This window comes from Penicillium riverlandense, assembly GCF_028828495.1.
Source record: "Penicillium riverlandense strain IBT 135883 chromosome Unknown utg000001l_segment0_segment0, whole genome shotgun sequence".
Classification (NCBI taxonomy): Eukaryota; Fungi; Ascomycota; class Eurotiomycetes; order Eurotiales; family Aspergillaceae; genus Penicillium; species Penicillium riverlandense.
This window is the reverse complement of record NW_026643194.1, coordinates 4427526-4439693: the sequence shown is the minus strand read 5'-3', so window position 1 is coordinate 4439693 and position 12168 is coordinate 4427526. Positions and strand designations below refer to the sequence as shown.

The window sequence follows — 12168 nt, the reverse complement described above, 5'->3', positions numbered from 1 at the left end:
GGGGTATCACAATGAACCCCCGGGAGAGATTCCTGTCTATCAACTCCCCTAGGAGATTTCTTGGCTGATAAAAACCATCATTCAACAATCGTTCATTTGTTGCCCTCATCGAGCTCAATCCAGAAAATCATTCCCCCCTAAATGTATCAAAACAAAGTGTCTCGACCACCCGAGAGGCGCATTCGGAGGGCAGCTGCGGCTTGCTATCACTGTCACTGGCGTAAAGTACGATGCGATGCAGCACTTACCGGATTTCCCTGCACAAACTGCAAGCTGGATGAAAGGGACGATTGTACTTTGCGCCCTAACACCACTGCACGCTTCAAAAAACTTCAAAAAGACGATGGCGAATGCTCGCCTCCAAAATCGACAGGAGCGGAAGGCCACCAGCGTGTGACTCCCCCGGCATCCAGTGAGAACGAGTCGACTCCTCAAGCCGAGACTCTGCTGCAGGACTTGGGCTATCCTGATATGCCGGCGCAGGTGGGAACAGATCTACCCCTTGAAATGCCCCATTCAGCCAACCTGCCTGGTCCCTTTAGCGTGGACCCATCTCAAATGATGTTAGGTAATGCTGGCTTTGCCGTTCCTGGACAGAACTTCCTGGACTTAGAGGGTTTATCTACTCTCCCAATGAGTGAAGTACATATTTTGGCAACAAATGGCTGTCTGGAGATACCACCGAAGCCTGCCATCGATGTGTTCCTTGGAAAGTACTTCTTACTTTTGCACCCCTGCCTTCCCATATTGGATGAGTCGCAGTTCTGGAATATATACCTCCAGTCTAACGACAGTCCAATTGGTTCACCAAAAATTTCTCTTTTCGTGTTTCAAGCAATGCTACTTGCTAGCTGTGCGGTACGTATTCCGCTGGTGTATCCGATCTTTTTTTTTTTTTTTTCGAAACCTCATGGATAACCTAGTTTGTACCCATTGGTGTCATCCAACAATGCGGCTTTATCGACATTTGTGCTGCCAGAAAGATACTTTACAATCGCGCCAAGGTGAGTCATGAGAAGTTCATCACATTATAGTTCGCAATTGGTTCTAAAGAACTCCTATTACCCCTCGCTTAATATGATGCAGTTCATGGATTGGCTAAAAACGTCCTGTGCGTATTTAAACAGGTCCTGTATGACACAGGCTTCGAAAATGATCCCTTAGCCAGGGCTCAAGGTTCTATGCTGCTTACATTTCACACCACGGCGGAAGACCCGCAGGCAACAATGACATGGAATCTATGTGCGATTCAAAACGCCATGATGTTGCGAATCGATACAAATATTCTAGATAACGACCCAAAGAATGTTTCCAAAAAGCGGCTGTGGTGGTCCGTCTTTGTGCGCGACAGAATATTGTGGCTCGGACGGCATCGTCGGCCTCAGTTTATTTCAGCTAATTTCACTCCAAGAATTGGCTATTTGGAGGAAGAGGACTTTTCGGATGAGATCATGTTTTCTGCAGTATATGAGCCCAAGACTAAGCGCGAGTCTTTGAAGATATTCCAAGCGCAATGTCGACTGGCAATTATTTTGACAGACGTCATATCGATCGCTTTCTCATCATCAGACGGTTTTGTTCCATGCCTGCCGTCCGAAGAACTTCATGCAAGTCTCGATAGGATTCAAACAATAAAGAGCAACCTTGCGCGGTGGAAGAAAGAGTTCCAAACGTCTTTGCATCCAACGGACCTCTCGCAGCAAGAGACCATTGATGTACTCACTCATCTGACAATGATGCATTACCAGTAAGCCCAAATGGCCTGGCTGAATGACAGGAATTGAGAACTTGAATTGTGAATTTACTAATTACCGTTTCCATTTAGGACCGCCCGCATGGCGCTCGCTCATCATGAAACTCTCCTTCTCGAAACGCATCGTGAGCTTCTACGGGACAAGTCTGCTACGATGCTCTTAGCTATAGCAAAAGAGCTGCAGAGTTCCGTGTCTCAAATGACCCAAACAATGGCATATTTTGCCTCCAAGGACTACACAGAAAACATCCCACTGAGTGTGTAAGTACTTCGATTTGTTGGCTTTATAGACATGGTAGGTTGCCTGATCTTACGAAACGATACAGATTAGCGTATTGCGGGACTCCCATGGTCCTAGCAGCGATAGATGTCAAATTGTCGTCCTCGTATTCGGAGATGCTCGAACGAGGGCGCGCACTCGACCACTGCTCAGGAGTCGTCACTCAATCTCGAAAAGCGTACGACGTGACAGACTTCTTTTCTGAGGGCACAAATGAGATACTGAACCTTGCGTATACAATCACGAAGAATCTCTTTCTCGAAAATGGAGCGCCACAGAATGCGACATCGACGAACCAAGACCCTGGATGCTTAGGTTCTCACTCTACAGGTGACGAAAATCAACATGGCGGAACGGTTCCTTCCTTCAAACGACTGAAAATCAAGGGCTGGATTGAGGCCTTTCTGAAGTACCCCCGAGCTTACCTCTTACTATCAACGTGTATTGATCAGAGCTTGGCGAGCGGCCGACTGCCACGAGCCGAGTCGCTTCCGCCTCTGGTGCAGGGGACAATATCCATGATCCTGGGATTGCCTAAGCTGCCATGGACTATTGAGACGCCCAAGGACTTGATTGACGACCGGGTAGAGACGGCAGTCGAAAAATATAACAAACTTCGGAACAACAGTGCTCCAAATGCACAAGACCCTTGTCTCAATGACGCCTGGTACTGGACACTGTTAAGCAGTCTCACTGGGGGGCCTGACAATTCTGGGGTCCCAGGGATAAATGAAAACGTGATTGGTACAAGTGCAGAGTTTTGGGCCGGTGGCAGTGGAAACTCCCCAGACATCAGCCGAGATCGGGCTTGAACAGTCATTTAGTCCCATGATAGACGAAGTATTGCTGTTAAATTTCTGAATTTGAAGTTCTAATGCTTTTTGTGCCTCTATTATAGTACACGATGGTATTGAATTAGCGGAAGGGCGTATCCCAAGAACGTGGTTGCTTTAATCCTGAGTTTTCTGAATACTCTCCCCTCTCTCTACTTCGTCACTCTCACTAAATTGCGACACGGAGCTTTCGCTCTCACTGGGCTGCGACACAGGGCTTTGGATAGCCTCATCTTGTGGACTAGCCTCCTCGTCCGATTTTTCTTGCGTGCGATCATCCAGGGCCTGCGCAAATCGGCTTCGGGTTCTGATCTGCTTTCCATACTTGTAGAAGAGGAAAGGAATGCACGCTAACAGGGCAGCGACCCCACCGATGAGACTTCCGCCACCTCCAACACCCAATGCGGAGAACATTTGGTTGGTGAAAAGCGGTGCAGCAGCGCCGCAGGCCGAGCGGGCAATGGTGTTTGCAGCAATGGCAGAGGCAGCGTACATCTGATAACAATCCACAAGGTAGTTTATATATGCAACAAATATGAGAAGCAAGGCGCTCGCGAGAAAGCACCCAGCGAGAGTGGGAACGATCCAGTGGACATAGCTTCGAGAAAGTCAGTCTCTTCGCACTCTCGCAAGTCAGGGATCATAATACCCACTTATATTCAGCCGACCAGGCAAACCAGAACATGGTTGCAGGAAAGCCAATGCCACCAATCATCGCTAGGATTAATCGATCTTCAGGAACGGTGTCTTCCATTTTCTTCTCACCCTTCTCAACCTGTCGCTGGCGGAACCGAGTGTCGACTAAAACAATGAGGCCACCGACCAGCGCCCCAACAACTGTACCAATCAAAGGCAACTCGCCCACGCCCGAGTTCCACCCGCGCTTTTCTTGGAACACAATGGGGTAAATGCTAAAAAGCATGTAGAGCAATGTATAGACGACAGCCATGTAGATGGCGCATAGTAGAGAAATCGGGTCGAAAAGGATAATCCATGGCCGTGTTAGCGCCACCTTATAGATACCAACAAGCGTCCGATCACTGGTCTCGACTTGAGCCTTCACATTCTCGTACCCAGGAATCTTTGCCTTCCGAATTCGCTTTGCTTTGTTATACAAAACTGTCGGTGCGTATGTCTCCGGGATGGTCAACATCACGATAGCCGTTAGCCCACCAAGCCAGAGAAGCACATAAAAGCTCCAGCGCCAATCCTTCTTTAGCTCGAGAAAGCCTGCGATAACGGGTCCAAGAGCTGGTCCAACGTAAACCATTGCAGAGAAGCCAGCCATGGCGTTGGCGCGTTGTAACGGATTCCATAGATCCGCGAGGACCCCTGGGGCATTGCTCAAAGGAGCAGACACAAAAGTTCCTGTGAGGAACCTGCCCACTAGCAGGGCGCCAATATTGGGCGCGAAAGCACATAAGAAGTTAAACGCGAGGTAAAGCGTGAAACTAATGTAGAAAATCCACCGACGGCCGTAGAACTCGCTGAGCGGAGCGAAGATTAGAGGACCGGCGCAGTAACCGAGCAGGAAAAGTGTGATTGTGAGCCCTGCTACCTCCATGGACACACCGAACTCTTCGGAGATGGAGCCAAAACAGCCACTGGGGGAGCTTGAGGCGAATGTCGCATTCACGACGAGTAGAACGGCAGATATAGTGATGGTAACACGGCGAGCCATCGACCAGTTGCGAGGATTCTCGATGTCGCCGGGCGCGAAGTCGACATATCCATCTTCGTTGAGGTAAGGGTGGGGTTCGTGACGAATATCTTTAGATCGATACGGCTTATTGACCGCGTAGGACAATATGCGAGTGATAACTGCCATCACGAATGGGCGAGGATGAAGAAATTGATGCCTGCACAGGCCGGCAGGTGGAAAAGGTGGCTAATTCATTTCTAAGCACGTCCCCTGGACACCGACTGCTATGGTGGGCAATAATATTCATTCAAGGCCAATGACATAATTTCGGGGATTCTGTTCCAAGCTTGGGGCTGCCGTATGTCAAAGTCCGGCTTTATCTCCGGGGAACCATGCCCGAAAGCTTGTGTGTTGCGGTGTGAGATGCCGCTTGAGCCGAAACAGCTCATGACGCTTCAACGCCGAGTGATCATATCCATCGCTGCACGTCCAACTTGTGCCCTTTAATGTAGGTATGCACACGAATAATGACTTTACGAATATTCCTTCGAATAATCCAACTCGAATACGAACAAAGCCGTCCTCAATGCTTACATAATATGAGTACAGTGGTGTTCCAAAAGTCTGAAACCCTCCAACTACCGTCTAAGCAAATAGATGGTTCAGACGTTTGGCACACCACTGTACCAATAACGTAATTATAAGCTCTTGACAGACAGCATGAAACGCTCTCTCTACCCGGCCAATTGCTTTATGTGTTCGTACTAGCGGGCCTTGCGACCGATGACGTAAAAAACCTTGATTGAAGATGCCTGACGACGTGCTCTATTGCTAGGTCTTGGGAGTTTGGGGCTAAAGCGCTTGATCGACTGCTTGGTTGGCTCTGGGTGGTGCAGGCGTATAGAGATGGATGTCTTTAACTTTGCTGCTGCGGAAACGGGACCTCATTTGAATGTACTTGCCTTGCATATAACATACGAAATTTATATTTCTTTACTATGCGCGTCGGGAAAAACAACAAGGAGAGACAGGAACAGATAGATACGTCCAGATTATTGCTCTGTCAGTGTCGGAGTGAAAGAGAGGCATTGCGATTGATATACTTCTGTTGCCAAATGCACTGTTCAAGGTGTTGATGCCTAGTAGTTCACGTTCTATAATTATCGGGAAACAACACGCCGACCTCCGACTTCGAAAGTGGTGGATGTCTATCATTCAGGGTCCGAGCGTGAGATTTAGGCCCCGATCATCAACAAGCCCTACGCCCAGTGCACACTGTTTGAACCAGGGATGAGACGCATGGTCAGTTGCATCACAGCTGGCCTGAAACACAAGCAGAGTCCAAAGTTATAAAGACCCCTCAATTCCACCCACCATGCCTTCTTTCTTCCCCTCCTGCACCGGTTTCCCTTCCCTACAGACATGCCTAATTCACAAACCACCACCAAAATGACACCCCCACTAAAAGTCCTCATCTGTGGAAGTGGCTGTGCCGGCCCAGCACTTGTCTACTGGCTCACGCGGCTGGGCCACCGTGTGACAGTGGTAGAGCGATACTCCACACTACGAGCAACAGGCGCACAAATCGACCTGCGCGCGCAAGGGATCGACGTGGTCAAGCGCATGGGGCTATTAGAGAACGTGCGCGACAAGCTCGTCGATGAAGAGGGCATGCGATTCGTGGACTCGGCAGGGAAATCATGGGGCACGATTCTCGCCAACAAGAGCGGGCAGGGCGCGCAGAGCTTAACCTCTGAATATGAGATCATGCGCGGGGATCTCGTGCGGATTCTCTACGATGCAACGAAGGACCACGCGGGCGTGGAGTATCTCTTTGGAAAGAGCGTTGAGCGCTTCCAGCAAAATGATCAGAAGGTGACAGTTTATTTCTCGGACGGCGCCGTGGATGACTATGACCTCCTCGTCGGGGCGGATGGACAGGGCTCGCGCGTTCGCAAGGCCATCCTCCCGCCTAACGCACCGGAGCCATATCGCCGTATCGGGGCGTGTGCGGCGTACTGGAAGATCCCGCGCAGGGAAACGGATGATAAGATGGCGAGCGTATATGCCGCGACGGAGGGACGAGCTATTTTCAGGCGGTGCAATAGTGGCTCGACGCAGGTGCTTGTGTCCAAGCGGGACGATGCCAATGAGCTTGGCAGTCTGCCGCGCGCGCCGGTTGAGCAGCAGAAGGAAGTGTGGGAGAGAATTCTTCGCGGTGCTGGATGGGAGACGGAGCGGTTTGTGGAGGGGATGAAGTCTGCGGATGATTTCTACTGCCAGGAGCTGGTTCAGGTGAAAACGGAGACTTGGCATAAGGGACGAGTGGTTCTTCTGGGCGATGCGGGTTATTGTCCGTCTCCGTTGACGGGGATGGGGACCACGGCTAGCTTTGTTGGGGCGTATGTCCTCGCAGGAGAGATTACGCGACATCCTGGGGATCTGGGCGGTGCGCTGGCAAGCTATGATGCCGTACTCAGGCCGTTTGTCAATGAGATGCAGACGCTTTATCAGGGATTGGTGCATATTGCCATGCCCATGTCGCAGTGGGCGATTCGCATACGATGCTACTTTACGTGGATGATTTGTTGCCTGAAGATTCCAGACATTATCTCCAAGTTTTCTGCGGCGGATCGGGGTGGTTGGAAACTGCCCGAGTACTCGGAGCTGAGGGGCATTGAGAAACACTGAAGGTGTTGGATCATGTACGATAGATCGTTAGATATAATTCCCTGGTCATGAAGGAAAAGGTACTGAACTATAGGTCAGATATAGATGCATTCATACAGTACTAAGATTACTGCTCGATAATACAAAAAATGTAGGCCAAAGGCCAAGACAAGGCCCAAGTTTAGACAATCAAATATTCGGACATCTCAAAAGTCGTGTACGAGATGATGCCCACTCCATGTATATGCACGTAAACATTCAGGAACACCATGCCAAAAGACACGAGCAAACAGAGAGAAAAGGGCAGATGCGCATGCGGTCAAAAAACGTTGAAAAAGTTAATGCAAGAAAGGTCTGATGGCACTGATGCAGACCGGAGAATTATTCAGAAGGACAGTGTTGCCATGCGGGGTATCCAAGTGGAGAGACAGATAGTCGAAACATATGGAGAGATCGGTAGTGGCCGTATGCAAAGAAAAGAGTGGGTGGTTCCTAGATCACTGACCATTCGGAGAGGGCTCATCGACCGGAGCAGGAACGATTGAATCTGCAGGCGTTAGGTTCGGACTGGAGGGCGAATCTGTGTCGCCACTGCCGCTGCCCCAGGAGTCTTCGCGCATGATCTCTGCGGCATCAGGTAGGCTAGGGCGTGGTCCATGGGGTCTTTTGGATGTTTTGTTGGCGGCAGTAGTAGTGCGCAGAGCCGATGGAGACCTTGGGTCTAGGCTGATCTGCTTATTATCGCCTGTCTGCATCGGGCTCACCGCGCTGTCGGCGGAGGGCGACGAAGACACAGGCGAGTCGACGAACCCGCGCCATTTGCGCCAGCCCTCAAAATCGATCAAGGCCTGCATGCAACCCCACTCTGTCATCTTTTGCCGAAGCCATGGGAAACCGACGGGTTTTGTCAAGAAATCATTACAGCCAGCAGCCAGTGCCTCATGGCGGTCACTTTGCAAACTGCTGGCCGTCAACGCGACAATAATCACCGGACTCCGGAACTGCGAGAGATCAGGCAGCATGTCATCCTCACTGAGAGAACGCTGCAGACCTGGTCGTTTCTCGTCCGGAGATGCAGCGTTGGTGCTTGATGCGCTGGAGCGCCCAGAGGCCGTCTTGGAAAAGACCCCAATTCCATTTAACCGCTCCAGCCGTCGGATCTCCTTCGTCGCGTCTAACCCATTCATAACCGGCAGCTGGATGTCCATCAAAACCAAATGGAATCCACCCTGTCGCCATTTCCGCACCGCCTCTTCTCCATTCGCTGCGCACTTCCAACGCACACTCAATCGTTTCATAAACGCCTCAAGCAGCCGCTGATTGATGATGTTGTCCTCCACGATTAGGACATTGATGGGAGGCACGGTGCCGTCGATTAGGCCACCAAAAACCGTAGCGGGTGACGGGGAGACCTTTCCTTTGCGTAAACGCGGCGATACCATCGGTGCTGGCGGAGTGTGCGTCTTCAGCTGTGAAGGTTCAGCCGGTACTGCGGGTGGTGTTGGGACAGTCGGGGCCGGCGGTGCCGAGGGAGGTTGACTATGAGGAGAGACGCCAATATCTAAGAAAGTCAGTGATCATTCTGCATATTGGTCGGCACACATACCCGCCACGGGAGCCCCTTCAAGTAGGGTTGGTGAATTTGTAGTGTGCCGCGTGAGCGGAGGTCGACGGTGGTGCCGGGACCCCCGGGTCCCCGGGGATGGCAGGGGAGGGGGTACGCCAGTATTAAGGATGGAGATGGACGGTGCATTGGGACCACCTCCCGAACTCGCTGGGTGTGCAGGCGGCGTTTGTCCATTGGCGTTCACAGGCATGAGAGGGAAGTAGTCGCCATGTTCGCCGGGCTCGGAATGGTGGTGATGATAGATCGAATGGCGCGGCGACGGTTTCGGGGTTCGACGCGCTGGCGCATCGATGACCAACGCCTCTTCGATTGCCTGACCTCCGGGATAGTATGTGTCGAGAACTGTGGCCAAAGATTCCTCCGGGCTGAGCAGCCGCTCTGGATGGGCTTGTCGATTGGAGCCTTCCCTCGGGGCGATTCTGATCACAATATCCGGAGAATCAAAGCTCTTACCGAGCGAATTGGAGTATTTCATGATCACCTGGTCGCGCAGCTCGTCCACTACCGCGTCCTCCAAGCACGGGACCAGGGTGGCCGAGCCACCCGGCCGCTTGACCCAAACCCGGCGCTGCACCATCTCGGCAGGGGCGGACGGAGCCTGTCTACTACTCTGGCCACCTTGTGAGGAGATGGAATCTCGCCCCAACAGCCCGTTGATCAAGTGGTGGTGCGATGCAGGAAGCAGGGATTGCCGACGGACGGCAAGGCTGGGACGTCTGTCAGACAAAGACCAGGACGCAGAAGGGCGACGGTCGTCTACAGGGGTCTCGAGGACGGTGTGTAGAGTTGTTGGGGAGATCGGAGTCTCGACTGGCGTTGGTGTCCGAACTTCGCAGTGTACCGGCTGGAAGGGAGTATCCTCGGAAGTTTGGGGCGTCAGCAGCGGAGGGGTGTCACGGGGAGACGGAACGTCGACGGTGAGAGGGGTGTGTAACGACGATCTCGTGGGCTCGGTCGGCGGAGGGGTACACGCGCGATGGTTGCGAGAAAACTGAAGCTCTCCGGGCGGTGGCGAGCCGGTCGACGGAGGCTGCGGGCTCCTGGTGTCAGCACCTTCCTGGGCGAGCGGCGACGGAGCGTCGTCGTGGTCGGCAGGATCGAAGTTGCCTGAGCAGCGGGAGACGATGCTGTAAGGGGACTTGTCGCTGGCGGAGTCGTAGAGGCGCGGAGGACAGGGAGAAGAAATGGGGTGGTGGACACCACGCGGGTCCACCCCGTTGCCCGGTTTGGGCGATAACGATGATCGGCGTAGAAACTTGGCCTTCAGACGCGCCAGCCGTCGGTCGGGCATGATGAGAATGATGGTCCTGGTCACATCACCGCATGCATTGTCCACCACAGCTACCAGGGAGGAAAGGAGGGCTGGAGCTAGTAGCTAGAGGGGTCAGGGCCAGGGTCAGGGGCTGACCAACTCTTAGCTATCCTGGTATTTGGGGACAGAGACCGATGTCTCGAATGTAGGGCTTGAGTAAACAGCCCTGCGGGCGCGGAACGCAAGATGAACGACGAAGGAAACAAGAGAAATAAACAGAAAAGACGAGAAAAGAAACCAAGGAAGCACGAAGAAGAAGAGGAAGAAGAAGAAGAGGGGAAGTAGTTGACGATCCATTCATGCACCTATCCGACACTAAGTATAACCTAGGACTATTATTGACTGGTATACCTTCTGTCTCAACTTCATTCTGTCTGCCCATTGTCTGCATTCCCGACACCTAGGCCCTTCTCCGGGTCCTGCCTTTCTTCCGTGTTATTTCTCTGCAATTCCAACAGATCATCAATACTCTTCCCAGCAGCCTTGGCCTCCCTCCGAAGACGGCGGTATCGGAAACGCCAGATGATGTGGCTAATATAGATACCCAGTTCAAGGACCACGCTGTGGGCAGTTGTTAGTTGGCATGCGACTCTATCAGGATAGGCCAACCTACACAATGATATACAACACCCCAGCCAGAATGTCAAAGGTCCCTTGCGCCGCTGAAAGTAGGTCAGTCAGGCACATGGCGATCGATCATGTATGGCGATCGATCATGTCTCAAGGCATCAATCATACCTAAAGCGAATAGGGAGAAGAGCCCGCCCATCGTGTCAATGCCCAAGAACACCCAATCTGGCCGAGCTGCGTTAGGGTTTCCATGTCCATCTCATCCCGGGATGATCACACTCACTGAACCCGATCACGCGCCCATGTCTCTTCCACAGCTCAAAATACGGAGGTAACAAGCCCGCACTAAGTAAGATGGCTGCGACGACTCCAACAACGAGATCCGGCCATCGCACGCCGTTGTTGTATGGAATCTGCGAGCGACGATGAGCATTGCTGATATCTCACATCAAGGAGAAGTACACACTCGCAAAGTGAGGATCAACAGAGCCTCCAAGCCACCAAACAACACGACCGTGGCGGCACATGTCAAGACTGCCTTGACCCGGCTATAGTTACTATTGCCAAATGATTAGCAGGAAGTCCTCACTTGCCGCCAGACAGAACCCACTGATTGTAGTACAATATCTGACCCCAACTAATCAGGGAAAAAAAGCCAAATATCTGAGGCTGGATCTGCAGCGGGATATTCACTTGCTGTGCCATCAGAAAAAGAAAGTCAGCCCCGGGTGGTATGCATCTCTGTCTTCCGAGTCACGATCTCACCTGCAGAATCAGATATGCACCCATAGGAACGGAGCCTGCACAAGACACGGACATCAGCATCAGCACTTGTTTTATCTTATTCTTGGATACAACAAGAAGACCAACATACAGATTGCCCAAAGAAACATCATAGTTGCTGGAAACCCATCTGTCTTCTTGCGTTTCCAATTGTACCAAATCTGAGGCACCAGCTGGATACACCAGAGAACGGTGCCGATGGTACCTAGGACGTTAGACGCCACTGTGACCTCGCCTGCGTCGGACATGGCGATGAGATGCAAGTCTCGATGGTTCAAAGAGCAGAACAATACTTCTATAGTCTCTCAACAAACTTCCGATATTTATACCCGACCCAACGTTCAAAACCTTCACGGCCACGCACAGCCAACGCTCAGAACGCAGCTGCAGTCGATTTTGCTATGCACCGTGCGGCACATGAACGGCCAAATACGACTTCCGCAGCCAGTCAGAGCAGAAAACAATGTCGCGAGCGGGGTTGGAAGCAGCAGCAACGAAAGAAATAATACCGACGTTCCCCGTGGTCTGGAGCCTGAAAACTAGATGCCTAGTAGGTAGGAGAAGTGCGATAATGTCGAGCCAGGATGAGATATAGCTAGCAAGCAATGCAGCGGTGAACCCGAGACCTGACCTAGACCGGGGGAGGAGTGACGAATCAGGGTGGGATAGAATGCCAACAACTTAGGGGTGTCATCAAG

At 51.9% G+C, this 12168-nt stretch overlaps 5 protein-coding genes across 5 annotated transcripts; 2 read left to right on the top strand and 3 right to left on the bottom strand.

Annotated features, from left to right (window-relative positions):
- Nucleotides 1-141: 141 nt before the first annotated feature.
- Nucleotides 142-2845, top strand: N7474_001788 (Zn(II)2Cys6 transcription factor; the record flags this gene model as incomplete). Its single annotated transcript, XM_057193203.1, has 4 exons — nucleotides 142-858; nucleotides 1128-1747; nucleotides 1826-2014; nucleotides 2080-2845. 4 exons carry the CDS (start codon nucleotides 142-144, stop codon nucleotides 2843-2845), a joined length of 2292 nt encoding a protein of 763 aa, XP_057058156.1.
- Nucleotides 2846-2983: 138 nt separating this feature from the next.
- Nucleotides 2984-4694, bottom strand: N7474_001787 (MFS transporter; the record flags this gene model as incomplete). Its single annotated transcript, XM_057193202.1, has 2 exons — nucleotides 2984-3464; nucleotides 3520-4694. The coding sequence occupies 2 exons, from the start codon at nucleotides 4692-4694 to the stop codon at nucleotides 2984-2986; spliced, it is 1656 nt and encodes a 551-aa protein (XP_057058155.1).
- A 1263-nt stretch (nucleotides 4695-5957) lies between these two features.
- Nucleotides 5958-7199, top strand: N7474_001786 (uncharacterized protein; the record flags this gene model as incomplete). The annotated part of the gene is made up of 1 exon (XM_057193201.1): nucleotides 5958-7199. The coding sequence occupies one exon, from the start codon at nucleotides 5958-5960 to the stop codon at nucleotides 7197-7199; it is 1242 nt and encodes a 413-aa protein (XP_057058154.1).
- A 476-nt stretch (nucleotides 7200-7675) lies between these two features.
- N7474_001785 (response regulator) lies at nucleotides 7676-10096 on the bottom strand (the record flags this gene model as incomplete). Its single annotated transcript, XM_057193200.1, has 2 exons — nucleotides 7676-8739; nucleotides 8785-10096. The coding sequence occupies 2 exons, from the start codon at nucleotides 10094-10096 to the stop codon at nucleotides 7676-7678; spliced, it is 2376 nt and encodes a 791-aa protein (XP_057058153.1).
- Nucleotides 10097-10482: 386 nt separating this feature from the next.
- On the bottom strand, nucleotides 10483-11733 carry N7474_001784 (PQ-loop repeat-containing protein; the record flags this gene model as incomplete). The annotated part of the gene is made up of 8 exons (XM_057193199.1): nucleotides 10483-10678; nucleotides 10731-10779; nucleotides 10856-10921; nucleotides 10965-11100; nucleotides 11154-11244; nucleotides 11298-11383; nucleotides 11453-11487; nucleotides 11562-11733. 8 exons carry the CDS (start codon nucleotides 11731-11733, stop codon nucleotides 10483-10485), a joined length of 831 nt encoding a protein of 276 aa, XP_057058152.1.
- Nucleotides 11734-12168: the final 435 nt, after the last annotated feature.